Source organism: Symphalangus syndactylus, chromosome 3, assembly GCF_028878055.3.
Source record: "Symphalangus syndactylus isolate Jambi chromosome 3, NHGRI_mSymSyn1-v2.1_pri, whole genome shotgun sequence".
NCBI lineage: Eukaryota > Metazoa > Chordata > Mammalia > Primates > Hylobatidae > Symphalangus > Symphalangus syndactylus.
The window spans coordinates 109,881,808-109,897,706 of record NC_072425.2 but is presented as its reverse complement, the minus strand read 5'-3'; the positions used below and the strand labels follow the sequence as shown (position 1 = coordinate 109,897,706).

At 37.4% G+C, this 15,899-nt stretch overlaps 1 protein-coding gene across 8 annotated transcripts in view; it reads left to right on the top strand.

Annotated features, from left to right (window-relative positions):
* CDK14 (cyclin dependent kinase 14) overlaps nucleotides 1–15,899 on the top strand; it is a 685,360-nt gene that overhangs the window by 467,560 nt on the left and 201,901 nt on the right. For all 8 annotated transcript variants that reach the window (XM_063636396.1, XM_055272770.1, XM_063636397.1 and 5 more), the window contains one exon: nucleotides 5,497–5,545. In XM_063636396.1, the coding sequence (XP_063492466.1) occupies nucleotides 5,497–5,545 (49 nt within the window). The remainder of the gene's footprint in view (nucleotides 1–5,496; nucleotides 5,546–15,899) is intronic.

The window sequence follows — 15,899 nt, the reverse complement described above, 5'->3', positions numbered from 1 at the left end:
CTTTAAACCAGCAAAGATCAAAAAAGACAAAGAAGGGCATTACATGATGATAAATGGTACAATTGAAAAAGAACAACTAACTATCCAAAATATATATGTACCCAATACAGGAGCACCTAGATTCATAAAACAAGTTCTTAGAGACCTAGAAAGAGTTTTAGACTCCCACAGAATAATAGTGGGAGACTTTAACACCCCAGTGTCAATATTAGATTAATGAGACAGAAAATTAACAAGGATATTCAGAACTTGAACTCAGCTCTGGATCAAGTGGACCTAATAGACAGCTACAGAACTCTCCACCCCAAATCCACAGAATATACATTCTTCTCAGTCCCACATGGCCCTTTTTCAGAAAACAACTAAATAATTAGAAGTAAAATCATTCCTCAGCAAATGCAAAAGAACTGAAATCATAACAGAACATTCTCTCAGACCACAGTACAATCAAATTAGATCTCAGGATTAAGAAACTCACTCAAAACCACACAACTACATGGAAATTGAACAGCATGCCCCTGAATGACTCCTGGGTAAATAATGAAATTAAGGCAGAAATCAAGAAGTTCTTTGAAACCAATGAGAACAAAGAGACAATGTACCAGAATCTCTGGGATGCAGCTAAAGAAGTGTTAAGAGGGAAACATCGCACTAAATGCTCACATCGGAAAGCTAGAAAGAGCTCAAATCGACACCCAAGTATCACAATTAAAGGAACTAGAGAAGCAAGAGCAAACAAACCAAAAGCTAGCAGAAGACAAGAAATAACTAAGATCAGAGGAGAACTGAAGGATATGGAGACACAAAAAAACCCTTCAAAAAATGAATGTATCCAGGAGCTGGTTTTTTTTGAAAAAATTAACAAAGTAGAGCACTGGATAGACTAATGAAAAGAGAGAAGAAGCAAATAGACACAATAACAAATGATAAATGCGATATCACCACTGACCCTAGAGAAGTACAAACTACCATCAGAGAATACTGTAAACACCTCTACACAAATAAACTAGAAAATTTAGAAGAAATGGATAAACTCATAACACATACACCCTCTCAAGATTAAACCAAGAAGAAGTCGAATCTCTGAATAGACCAATAACAAGTTCTGAAGTTGGGGCAGTAATTCGTAGCCTACAAACCAAAAAAAGCCCGGGACCAGATGGATTGACAGCTGAATTCTACCAGAGATACAAAGAGGAGCTGGTACTATTCCTTCTGAAACTATTCCAAACAATCGAAAAGGAAGGACTCCTTCCTAACACGTTTTATGAGGCCAGCATCATCCTGATACCAAAACCAGGTGGAAACACACACAAAAAAGAAAACTTCAGGCCAACATCCTTGATGAACATTGAAACAAAAATCCTCAATAAAATACTGACAAACCAAATCCAGCAGCATATCAAAAAGCTTCATCCCCAGGATGCAAGGCTGCTTCAACATATGCAAATCAATAAGTGTAATCCATCATATAAGCAGAACCAATGAAAAAAACCACATGATTAACTCAATAGATGCAGAAAAGGCCTTCGATAAAATTCAACAACCTTCATGTTAAAAACTCTCAATAAACTAGGTATTGATGGAACTATCTCCAAATAATAAGAGCTATTTATGACAAACCCATAGCCAATATCATACTGAATGGGCAAAAGCTGGAAGCACTCCCTTTGAAAACCATCACAAGACAAGGATGCCCTCTCTCAACACTCCTATTCAACATAGTATTGGAAGTCCTGGCCAGGGCAATCAGGCAAGAGAAAGACATAAAGCGTATTCAGATAGGAAGAGAGGAAGTCAAATTGCCTCTGTTTGCAGATGTCATGATTCTGTATTTAGAAAACCCTGTTGTATCAGCCCAAAAACTTCTTAAGCTGATAAGGAACTTCAGCAAAGTCTCAGCATACAAAATCAATGTACAGAAATCACAAGCATTCCTATGTACCAACAATAGACAAACAGAGAGACAAATGATGAATGAACTCTTATTCACAATTGCCATAAAGAGAATAAAATACCTAGGAATACAGCTAACAAGGGATGTGAAGGGCCTCTTCAAGGAGAACTACAAACCACTGCTCAAGAAAATAAGAGAGGATACAAACAAATGGAAAAACATTCCATGCTCATGGATAGGAAGAATCAATATCATGAAAATGGCCATACTCCCCAAAGTAATTTATAGATTCAAAGCTATCCCCATCAAGCTATCATTGACATTCCTCACAGAATTAGAAAAAAGAAAACTACTTTAAATTTTATATAAAACCAAAAAAGAAAAAAAACATAAAACCCGTATAGCCAAGACAATCCTGAGCAAAAAGAACAAAGCTGGAGGTATCATGCTACCTGACTTCAAACTATACTACAGTGCTACAGAAACCAAAAAAAAAAAACATGGTACTGGTACCAAAACAGACATACAGACCAGTGGAATGGAACAGACCTCAGAAACAATGCCACACATCTATAACCATCTGATCTTTAACAAACCTGACAAAAACAAGCTATGGGAAAAGGATTCCCTGTTTAATAAATGGTGCTGGGAAAACTGGCTAGCCATATGCAGAAAACTGAAACTGGACCCCTTCCTTACACCTTATACAAAAATTAACTCAAAATGAATTAAAGACCTAAATATAAAGCCCCAAATCATAAAAACCCTAGAAAAAATCCCAGGTAATACCATTCAGGACTTAGGCATGGGCAAAGATTTCATGACAAAAATGCCAAAAGCAATTGCAACAAAAGCTAAAATTGACAAATGGGATCTAATTAAACTAAAGAGCTTCTGCACAGCAAAAGAATGAATAGAGTGAACAGAATGAACAGGCAACAGAATGGGAGAACATTTTTGCAATCTACCCATCTGACAAAGGTCTAATATGCGGAATCTACAAGGAACTTAAACAGATTTACAAGGAAAAAACAACCCCATCAAAAAGTGGGCAAAGGATATGAACAGAAATTTCTCAAAAGAAGACATTTATACAGCCAACAAACATATGAAAAAAAGTTCAACATCACTGATCATTAGAGAATTGCAAATCAAAACCATAATGAGACCATCTCATGCCAGTCAGAATGGTGATTATTAAGAAGTCAAGAAACAATAGATGCTGGTGAGGCTGAGGAGAAATAGGAACACTTTTACACTGTTAGTGGGAATGTGAATTAGTTCAATCATTGTGGAAGACAGTGTGGTGATTCCTCAAGGATCTAGAACCAGAAATACCATTTGACCCAGCAATCCCATTACTGGATATATACCCAACGGATTATAAATCATTCTGCTATAAAGACACATTCACATGTATGTTTATTGCAGCACTATTTACAATAGCAAAGACATGGAACCAACCCAAATGCCCATCAATGATAGACTGGATAAAGAAAATGTGGTACATATTAACCATAGAATAATATGCAGCCATAAGAGGAATGAGATCATGTCCTTTGCAGGGACCTGGGTGAAGCTGGAACCCATCATCCTCATCAAACTAACACAGGAACAGAAAACAAAGCATGTTCTGACTCGTAAGTGGGAATTTAACAATGTGAACGTATGGACACAGTGAGGGAACGTATCACACACAGGGGCCTGTTGGGGAGTCAGGGGGTGAGGGGAGGGAGAGCATCAGGACAAATAGCTAATGCATGCAGGGCTTAAAACCTAGATGACGGGTAGATAGGTGCAGCAAACCACCGTGGCACAAGTATACCTACATAACAAACCTGCATGTCTTGCACATGTATCCTGGAACGTAAAGTAAAATAAAAAAGAAAAAGAATAATTTATTTCACTAAATAAAAATTTAAATTTTTATATGGAAAAAAGTGTATACATATTTCACTTTTATACACACACACACACACACACGGGTAAACTTGATCATATACAAAAAAACTTCTATAAACTGATTGATAAAAAACCAAGAATCCAATATTAAAATTGGTACCAGCTATGAAAAGTGAAATTTGAAACAGTAGAAGAAATGTAAATGGCCAGAAAGTGTATGAAAAGAAGCCCAAGAATGTTTTATCAAGTGTAGCTTTGGTAACATGTAAAAAACTGATAACAACCAATGCTAGAAGACGTATGGAGAAAGTGACATTCTTTTTCATCACTGGTGGGAAAATGAAAAGTACTCTGTCGGCATTTATTAAAATGTAAAATATGCATACCGTTTGCCAAGCAATTCTATATTGGGGAATCTATCCAACAGAAATGAAAGCATCTGTAGGTAGAGAGACATGTACAAGGATATTTGCTGAAGTATTGTTTGTAAGGGAAAAGAAATTGGAAACTACTTAAAGGTTCATCAGTGGGAGAACAGTTAGATAAATTATGGTACTTCTATGGAACGTTATACGATTTTAAAACAATTGTTACAGGCCAGGTGCAGTGGCTCACTCGTGTAATCCCAGCACTTTGGGAGGCAAAGGCAGGTTGATCACCTGAGGTCAGGAATTTGAGACCAGCCTGGCCAACATGATGACACCCTGTCTCTACTAAAAAATACAAAAATTAGCTGGGTGTGGCGGCACATGCCTGTAATTCCAGCTACTCAGGAGGCTGAGGCAGGAGAATCGCTTGAATCCGGGAGGCAGAGGTTGCAGTGAGCTGAGATTGGGCCATTGCACTACAGCCTGGGCAACGGAGAAAGACTCTGTCTGAAAAAATTGTTATATATATTTCTTGATTTGAAGGACTATCCAGTATATATTGTTAAGTGCCAAAAGAGTTTCAAGAGTAATGTTTATTGTAAAATCCATTCAAAAAATCAATGCTATATATGTTCGTACATAAGGATGGGTGTATTTCATAAACAAAAAATATGTGAAAAAGGACATGTCAAATCATTAACAATTGCTATATCATCAGAAGTGAAAGAATTTGCAGCTGAAGATACTATAATGTCTATTCTGTATCACTTTATTGTTTAACTTGGTAAAACAAACATGTTCCTTTTTAAACTAAAACAAATCTAAAGATCGTTCACTGATAAATGTAAATATACAGTATAGGACCCTGGTAGTTTGGCTTTGAGCATGTATAAATACCATACAATATAGGAAAGGAGACCCAACATTATTACATTTGGTCAGAGAAAACATCATAGGAAAAAAACAGCAAGTCTCACTTGACGAAATGTGTTGATATACTTCTGTAAATCTACTTACAGGTTGGTGGTTTGGAATTTGCATTTCTTTTTTCAACTCAATTAAAACTTAGTTATTCTAAGAAATAGTTATTAGGAAGCCAAATTATGAAATAAACCATCTTAGACAAAAGAAAACAATGCTTCACCGTTTAATATGTTGTTATCTTCCTGTTTTACTCTTTATAACTGCCCAGTATAAAAGTGAAGACCTTACTATGCTGGCCTGACTGAATAGCCAACTGTCTTTTATTAAAGTTGAAGTTTTTTCAACATACTTGTAATATATACATTTGATACAAAGATTGTTTATCATTTTTCTTTTTTATTTCAGAATGCTTTACCCTGTACAGCTCTAAAAGCCTTAGACAAGCGTGGAATAAGTAAGTCTTTATACAGACTGTGCTCATTCTCTTTCTCTTTTAATATTTACAACTCTTCTTATATGTTTTTCATGGTGTTATTGATTCATCCTGCTGTGTATTTATTCATTCATTTAACCATTAAACTGCTGTTAAACCTTAACTGTGTGCTAGCTATCATGTTCAGCCTGAGCCAACACTGTATGAATTTGAGTTCCTAGAGCAATGTGGCATTGCTTCAGAACTGTAAATCCTAAAATTCCTTGTGGTCAGCCTTCTTGCCGCTAAATTCCAAGAAATATTTTTGTATCAGCAAAATAGCATTTAGAAAATATAATATAATGACTGACTTTCTAATATAAATGATGTTGGCAACAACTTTTGAGCTAAAGTTGATCTTTCAGATTTTTTCACTTTGCGTGTTTTTCCCTTACGCCTTATTGGGAAGCTAAATGCATTTATGACTTGAAGTGTGTGTTCTCCATTTATTTCATGTCTGTTCTCTCATCTGACCTTACTTCCTTTTATTTGTTGTTTTTGAAATTTCATAAAATCTGAAGATCTGGATTTTGTAGTTACTCAGGAGACTTTTATTGCAAGCCAATGTGTTAGAAAATCATTGGAAGCTGGAAACAGTAATTTAGTCATTCCCGTTTACTTGTGGGTGTCACATTTCAAGGTTTATGCTGGAGAAAAGACAACTGGAACTGGTTTGATTAAATAAACTGTAATTTGTCATAAAATTTTGTCTACTTGGAATTTAGTGTTATACTCACATTTTTCACTATTATCACATGTTTAATTTTGGATACTCCCAGTTATGAAAAAAATAAGAAAAAAATTTTTCATATTAAAATGCTGCTAATCCATGCTCTCAGTGGATACAGTGAACAGCTAATGGCGAGGAACTCATGAAATGAATACATTAAATTCTACGGTAGTTTAAGGATTTGACCATTTATTTTTATTAAATTTGTACCTCAAAGAACACATAGGTATAATCATTTTTGTCTAACCTGGGGCTTTGCATGTGCCATTTGAAGAGCCAGTTCTTACCCTCAAGGCTCCCCTGGGAAGCATTCCCTCTCCTGGGAGCTTCCTGTGCATGCTCCTCTTCTCTACCTCCCCATTTCCTGATCACTGGTCTAACATTTTAATTAAGTGCTTTTATACACCAGATAATATATACAGTATACAGTTCCTACCTTAATTAAATGATCAAACACATTCCTTTCATAGGAATAAGACATCATTCCTTCCAACCAGATAACCACTTTATGAAACAATTCTTGATAAAGCCATTGAATCTCTAAACCTATATTTAAAGTAACAGGAAAATTTGAAACTATCATACGTAGCATAGCAGCATTTCTGGAGAATAGGTAATTAGAATTACGGAATTACAGAATTTATCATTAGAATTAATTCAAAGGCATTTAATAAACTGAGTCCCACCATTAGTCCCACTTTTTAAATATTTTAAGGAAAATGATAAAACTGAGCTTGAGGTAAGATTTTAAAATTATGAACATGGCTTGTTTAGAATGATACTATTTTTAAGTCCTTGTAAGTCTTGCCTTAAGGGTTTATTTCAGAAACACTAAGTAATAAAATCATTACTAAAAATATTAAAATGCTACTTTCTGGTATTCCAGTATTAAGTGCTGAATCTTTAGAGCCAAGCTGTAGCCTCTAGCCAATTCAAACCAATGCAATTTAAAGAGAACTAAGATGCAGAGACGTTAATTATATTATTGATTCTTCCTCCAAATGGTCCTTGCAACCATTGTCAGCATTTCAGCATCTTTCACTTAAGGAGTGAGATCAGAATTCGAAAGAACTACATTAAAAGACTATTACACGAGTGATGGTTTCCTCCATTTCCAGCTAATTTGGTTGTCTATAACACAATTACTAAACTGAAGCAACTGTTAAATTCTCTTGTACAGTGGTAATAGGTTTAAAATAAATTGAACTAATTTGCAAGAACTAATTTGAATTCAGTTTAGATGGGTTAATATAAGATAGGTGGGTTAACATAAAAAAGTAGGTCACTGTTCAAAATTAAGTAACAATGCTTTTAAAAATATGTATTAACCTAGGTATTGAAGCTAGTGGACATGTTAACCTGCCTAAGAGAGTAGGAATTTCTTGAGAAGTGAATCCTTAAGTTTATTTGAATAGCTATAACAAAAGACCCAGTTTATTTTGGGGCCAACTCTGCCCTAAGTAACACCTAGGCAATTCCCTGCTGACTTCATTTATGTCAGCAACCATGGGCATAATTTCCTTTGAAAGATATTTTTATTGTTCTGGGAAAACAAAGCAGTGATGGGGGGAAATATCGTAAGATCCAACAGATACCCAAATTCAAAAGAATAATAGAAGAAATCTTAATTATGCGATTGAGAATAATAAATATATATTAAAAAGAAAAGAAAGTCCTTTTATTCCCTCGTGCTTGAAGTGCATAATCCATGTGGGCTCCTCCTCCATAAAGGGGATTGTGGATTAAAGGGAGACAAATCTTAATTTTATAAAAACATGTACTGTTTTCTGACTGCCTTCAAAACATTCTATTTTATTTCGTTGCAGTTATACTCTCCCTATTTCTCTTCCAAATCTGTCTGTTTATAGTTGTCTGACATTGGCATGTATGTGCAATCAACCAAGAATTTTAGCCACTTAAAAGATCTTTTATTATTTTGGCTGGAGAAGAAGCCTTAGTGTATGCTCTCCAGCAAAGTTAAGGGGAAGATTCCAGGAACACATTTGCTTGTTTTGGAACTTTTAAACAGCCGAACGATTTCGGAGGTTTGAAAGTATCAAAAAGAGAACTAAGGATAAACCACTAAGTCACAGAAGACAGATCTGGAAAAGATCGCTTGTGGCTGGTAACAAGAAGCACGTCTACAGACTTGAATAGGCACAGGTTAACCTTTTCCTGCTTGTTCCCGCACATGTTATGGTTCTGCTTATCCTCTCTTAGTTAAGTAAAACTGGATTTCTCCTAAGAACTTGTAAAAATTGATATTTTAATTTGTGTAGTAAATACAGAGACATTTAAACAAAGGTACCTTTCTGGAAACACAAAAATAGAGAAGAAAAATCTTACCTGCTACAATTGAATGTACCAGCAGAGTCTCCAACCTGAATTTACAAGATTTAGAAATGTTTCCTAACTTTGTGTTCTTGAACTTTCCTTGAGTATTTTATCTGACTTGATGTTTAACTTCCAAGACATATTTTAAAGGTGACTTGCTAGATAGTTGAGTTACATATGCATAAAACATAATGTATTTAAAATAATATTCAGAGGAATAACATAACTTTCACTCTGTATTTATGTTGGTGGTGCTCTATTGTATTTTTCTTGTCATTATAGCTGATGTGTCCCATTAAGATTTAAGTCAGAGAATTTGCAAGAAACTGAAAGACCCTGTTTTCCATTCTCCCTAATGTTCAAAGTTGATCTAAAATTTTCTAACATAATAATATATTGCAAAGTAAGCTAGAGTTGTAAATGTCTTTTCCTGTTTAGAAATGTGAGAGGAAGGTAAGGACACTGTTATTGCACTAGGAGGAGCAGTTGAGTTGAGTGAGATCTTAAATCATCTTTCTCGACTTTCACATTTTTTTCCCATTGTCAATCATTTTTGTTATAATTCTGTTTACTTCAAAGTAACAATTTTAATTTATTTAGTGCCTGGAGACTTCTTCTTGTAATATTTTCAAAGAAATTATTCTATACATCATCAATTCAATGTTTGGGGGATGGGTTTATTGGGCGGATAAACTCTAAAGCAGAAAGTAAAGCAGACCTTTTGGAATTCCAGTCTTTTAACTCAAAGGGTGAGCTGCAGCTGTCCACTGCCCAGCTCTATGGATTTGAGTTCAGCATTAGAACACTGCATGAGGTGTAGTTCTTCACCACATGCCATACCCTTGAAAATATACTGTTTTCAATATGCAGACAGTCCAATCCAAGCAGGTCTCTTGTCCTGACCCTGCACTGACATACATAGTATTGTTTGGAGGCCCCAAAGGCTCACCTGCTTGCTCAGAAGTTGCAGCTCATAGCAATTTCTGGAGACATTTGTTTTCATAAGAATGAATCATTAGTTAAGTTACTGAAAGCATTATGTGGATATGATGTTTATCAAAACCCCCTAAACCCCTTGCCATCTAACAGAGAGCAGCTCTTCGAGAAAATTGCAGATAGGATTCTTGAAAGGAAAAAGAGGAGGACCTAAAATAGGAGATGCTTCCCAGGCCCTGGTGGGAGTCCTAGAGAGCCTTGGAAAAGACAATAAAGATCTGTCCAAAGATTCAGGTTGCAAGCAGGTGCCAGAAGGACAAAGAGAAAACTATCTGAGTGGAAGATGGTAAATTTGCCAAAGGCATAGCCCTGATCACTAGCAGTGGCAACAGCATAAATGTGAAAGCTTATGAAACAGACGTAGTCAAAGGCCTGACATGCAACTCATCTCCACAGATACAGTTGTGATGGAACTAACAGCCTTTTGCAATGTATGTTGTCACATCCCCATGTATGCATATGGCAGTCTTTTGAGGTAGTCAAGGCAGATATTATCATCTTGATTTTATAGCCTAAAATTAAAAACAGCCTCATGAGATCAAATGATCAGCACAATTGAAAATAACAACTAGGAATGTATGTACTTCAGTGAATCTTATGAAGGGAATATTATCCATTTTAAAACTCCATATTCATGGGAGCTTATCAATATCTAATTTTATTTTGTTCTCACTGCTGCCATGGGTGGGGATATCTCTTCTGGGACCTGATGTCATTCCCAATCTAGATTTCATGCAGCCAGGAGAGCTGAGACAGAACAGAAGCGTGACTTCCTCTGTCCTGGGGAAAACAGTGTTTGCAGCTGGCTAACTGCCCGCACCACCAACTTGGGCCTCTCCTGCCCACTGCTGGGTAATGCACCATGGGAAAAAGGCTGGCTTTGTGACAATCTAAGTGCCAGAGATGACAGGCCTGCCTGCTACCCACTCACACCCTACCAGTGAGGTTTGTCACCTCTTCCACACAGCTCCCACTGCCCCCAGGAGGTTTACCCCTGCCATTTTGTGTCATTGCCAGATTTCTTATACATGTCTCTTTTTTTCTAGCAAATAATTCAGTGTCATTAATAACCCCTGGTGATGACCAAGGGCAGGCCCCATGCTGTTTGTTATCTGTTGGACACGCGTTTTTTGTTCCCCTTCTGATAGACAGAAAATACCCATCTTCTCTCTTAGTAATTGGCAGTATGTGCCAGGCTTGGGAGTTGGCAACAGCCATTGCTTTTCATCCTTTCAGATTATGTGTTGGACTCCTCATCCAAAAGTACACGCTTATGGTGTGGCTAATACCTTCCTCCTGCCATCCAGCTCATTAAGGAATAAAACTCAACTCTACTTCTGAAGTGGCACAGAGCTTCTAGAGGCAGCTGGGCTGCTCATTTCCCTGAAAGGAGGAGATGGAATTAGGCTTTCTTGAACTCTTCTCCGAACAGATTCTAGAAGCATAAACTGTAAGAGTTCCTCTGTTCTCCCAAATATACAGTGGGTGTTTGTATTCTGTGACTGCCATAACAAATTACCACAGATTTATTGGTGTAGAATAGTACAAACATGTTACCTGACAGTTCTGTCAGGCAGAAGTCTGTATGAGCTGAGCTGGTTTCTTTTCTCTGGGTCTCACAAGGCCAAAATCAAGATGTTGACCAACTTGGGCTTTTATCTAGAGGCTCTTGGGGAGAATTTACTCCCATGCTCACACAGGTTGTTGGCAGAATTCAGTTCCTTGTGGGGTAGGGCTGAGGTCTCATTTCCTTGCTCGCTGTCTCCACCCGCTCAATGCCTCCTGCATGCCTCATCACATAGCCACCACCTCCATCAAACAAGCTTCTGATCTCTCTGACTTCCTGTCTGCCCCAACTCCTCTGCTTCCAGCAGGAGAAAGTTCTCTGCTTCTGAAGGTTCATGTAATTAGATTGGGCCCACCTGGTTAATCCAGGTTACTCTCTGCACAGTCCCTTTTGCTGTGAAAAGTTACCTGTTCACCAGCTTCAGGGGTTAACAGATGGACATCTCTGGGGGCCATTTTGCTTATCACAAGTGGGTACTAGAGTTTCCCGTTCAATCCTGAGTCATGGTGTGAAGCAGAGCACAGAGGAGCAAATCCAGTCCTAGCCAGGTCAGACACAGTCTATTTTGCCTGGTCTCTGACCCATCAGGTAACAAGCATAGGCTTCTGACTTCAAGTTGCCTGGTTCACAACCGGTATCCTCAAAATTATATATAAGGAAGAAATCAGTTTTTATGTCTAGCACAGAGGAAAAAGAGATTATGCTCAAGAAGGCTGCTGGCCTCTGAGGTAACTGAAAGTTTGGCCCGACATTTCTATGTCTGTGCTGACAAATGCAGTAGCCATTAGGCCTCTGTGGTTCCAGGACACTTAAAATGTGACTACTGTGATTTAGGAACTGAATTTTTTATTATATTTAAATGTAATTAATAAGAGTTAAGGGCCACATGTGGTTGGTGGCTGCCATATTGGTTGACACAATTCTAGATCAACATGTGCAATATTCATTTATTTTAAATGCTTGTCAGTGTAATACAAATGTGGATGTCTGCTGCTTTGGAAATGCTACACTAAAGAGTCATTGCATTTTGCACTCAAGTGTCCAGAGATCTTGCTTTTTATTTTTGCTTCTCACCCCTATCTTTTATTTGTAAACACCCTGAGAATAATAGCTCTGAAGTACCCAATAAGCATAATAAATCTGCAGGGGGAATAGTGGAAATATCAAAGAACATCAAGCAGACATTCCTTTCCCTGCCTCCTCCCCTCCAGAAGCCACGCTGTTCCCTCCTGAGGGGCACAGCCTGTTGCAAGCGTCTCTATTCCTTTCTCCTTCTTCTGTTCTCTCTCTCTCTTTTCTGTTGGGAACTGTTAGGGGTTAGACACACAGCTCTCTACCCTTTTTGAACTCCCTTAAGAATTCACCTCTCTGCTGTTGTTCCCGATCTCCTTGATCTCCCCTAACTCTACTCAGAAAACACCGTAAAGGCTCAGCTTCCTGTTCATCACATATGAGATGCTATTGAGAGGGGCTCCATTTTCTGAAAAAGCCTTCCAAATCAAGAGCTGAGCTAGGTCTTCCTCACTGGGCCCCTGTGGGTATATATATATCTTAATTCTTAAGTTTTAGGACATTGAAAACTGCCACATTTTAGAAAGTGAAGCATGAACAGAAATGCAGTCATTTTTACCTCTCCTTATATAAAAGAAACACATGATGTGTGATACCTTTCCTCAAACTTATTGATATCATTTTCATTTGATTAAGAAAATATTTACAGATTTAGTGAATGTTCAGCCTCAAAATAAAGATGAATATAAGAAGTCACTGGAGAAAGAACTATTTGTTTTTTAGGGTTTTTGTTTTGTTTTTTTTGCAGCTTTATTGCCCAGGCTGCAGTGGCATGATCATGGCTCATTACAGCGTTGACCTCCAGGGCTCCAGCAATCCTCCCACCTCAGCCTCCCAAGTAGCTGGGACTATAAGTACCTACCACCATCCCTAGCTAAGAAAGAGACAATTTTAACAACAATGTCATCCCTAGTATCCACTGTTACCCATTCCACCCTCTACTTGTTTGATTTTCATGAAACAATATATCCCTCTCATCATTTGGGGAGACTCTATAAAACCAGGGCTCAATTTCTATTCCTTGTGAGGATAGAGCTCCTAGAGTATTCTTATTAACACCTGCATCTAATATGTTGTGTACATAGTGGTCTTACTGACCTAAGAATATACCATCAATAGATAGTATTGACATGAGCAAAGAAAAAAACAGAAGAGAGGAAGGAAGGTTGCACAAGCTAATTATTGACACAAATAGCAAGAAAATGCTTGGAGCCAGCATCATCTTTGGTAGCATAGGAACCAGGTTCATCCCTAGTTCCACTGCTGAACTGTGTAATATTCAGGAAGCTCACTAACCTCTCTGAGCCTCAGCTTTTCAATTTGTATAACCTCTTGGCAGGATTATTGTTTAATCTTTAAGTAAGGTAAGGGTATAAATTACTGTGTACCTTACTAAACACAGTCCTTTGGCAAATATTAGTTTACCTCCCTTCTCTTTTTCAGTGCTCCCTGTCCTACCTCCCAGTGAGAGCATTTCATTCAGCTCCAAATAAGCAATTACTCTTGAACATGGATACCACTCCTACATAGAGTCCCCAGACATCTTCTGGAATATTCTTTCTACCTTCGTAGGGGCACATGCTGAACTACTTGGTCACCAAAACTTTTTTTTTAAATACTTGTTGGGTAAAAGCAAGATTTCCCCTTCCTCAACAGTTTCTTCCCAAGAGTGGTGTGTTAACAAATAGCATTGTACATAATTAATGCAATACTGTGATTCATCCTTAGTCTTGAAACACATTTTATTAGACAGTTTTCCAAATTAGATTGAAAGAAACCCATAGACAGATCACTGTTACCAAGTTCAAATGTCTATTAGACCTTTTCTTGTAATATAACTTGTATACAAACTGATGGATAACCCTAAGCCAGGTGTGTGGGGTCTGGGCATCCACTTGGCCCAGTGATTTCACAGGTGAGACTAAAGGTAATTATCCTTGCTGTTTACAGCATTTAAAGGGGGAGAGTAGATGAATTATCTCTCAAAACACAATGAATAAAGGCTGGGAGCATGGCCATGCCATATCTGTTGTGGTGAGGAAAATGGGAAGGGGATTCCAAAGGTAACTGGCCTTTTTCTTTTAGACACTGAGCCACGTCCATACCCTAAGGCACAGATCCCATGTTAAACGGTTATTTCCATCATGGCAGTGACATTGACTTTAACAATAGATTTCATTATGTCTTTAACAACAACAAAAATGAACTGAAAAGCCTTAAACACACACATACACAACTCCCAACACGATTATTTTTCTGTCTTCTCTGAAAGAATATTTTAAAATCATTTCAACATCTTTGGGATTTCAGAAAAATCTAGTATTGGTTTACAATGGAAGTCTCATAGAGTTTATATATATGTGTGTGTGTGTGTGCGTGGTTATTACTCAGACTATAAATGAGACAAATGAATAGGAATATTAAAGGGATCAATATTCTGGCCCTCATTAGGTTGTTATACAGCATATCTTTGTGTATCTCTATGTGAAGTCTCTGCTAGTCCTCAGCTGTATTTAATCCCTCAAGACTTGATATACAAACATAATGCCAAATAGAGAACTTCCCTTAAATTATTCAAATCTCCCCATAAGTGATTTCCCACTCTTCCTGCAATAGAAAACATTTGATCATAAATTCAATTAAATCAGCCATCATCTTTGTGATGTTTGTCCAGCTAAATCCTTTAGTGACTAAACCAATAAACATACCAGCTGTGAGTGTGCATGTGTGTGTGTGTGAGTGTGTGTTTATGGCACAGCTATTGCAAAAGAATCAATTTGAAGTAAAGATGAAGGGTAGTTCTCATTTCTTAGGCCAGATTTTAACTACTTCACTGAAGCCAGGGCTTAAAAGATTAAACTCTCAGGGATAAAATCGTGTGTATTTCTTTAAATGCGTTGGCTTTTATTTGCTAATTTAGAGCTGAGTTTTAATATATTAAGTTTTAGATCAAAACTGATGTACTTTGGAGATGTTGGGAAAAGGCATCAAACCACGTCAACCATTCTTCCTTCTCTTTCTTCCCCAGCCTCTCCTCCCTAGTTAAAACAAAGGAAAAATGACTGTCGACATACTTTTCTCAGGGAAAACGGCATGATAGGACTATAGTACTATTTATAATTTCTTACATGTCTGTCGGCTGAAGAGGTAAAGTTTATTAGAGGCTCATAAATGTTGATTGCTTCTCATCTTGATTCTAAAGCCTTTTAGACACACAGATATACCCAACCTCCTCCCCTCTTTTTCGTCTTACCTTTACTAATGATCCTATTTGGATATAACCGAACCCTATTTATGCATCTTCACATATGTATATATCCATGTGGCCTGTAGAGGGCAGCATGCTCTGAGGGAAAAAAACCAGGCAACTGTTTATCTCTGTAAAATATGAGATAAGCAGCTATATATATTTTTTCCGATAGCAAAACAAGTAAAATGTCTCTGTTAGAGAAGCCAGAGCTGCCCCATGCATTGTCTGTCCCTGTCTGCCACTTTATGTCTGTTTGGATGATGAATATTTTTTATGAATTGGCTCAGCCTACCTTGGAGGCTACTTAGAGATTACACCAGGTTCCATGCCTTTGCCACCAAATGGGACTAAGCCCATCATTGTATTTATGAAGATAAATACAAATGGA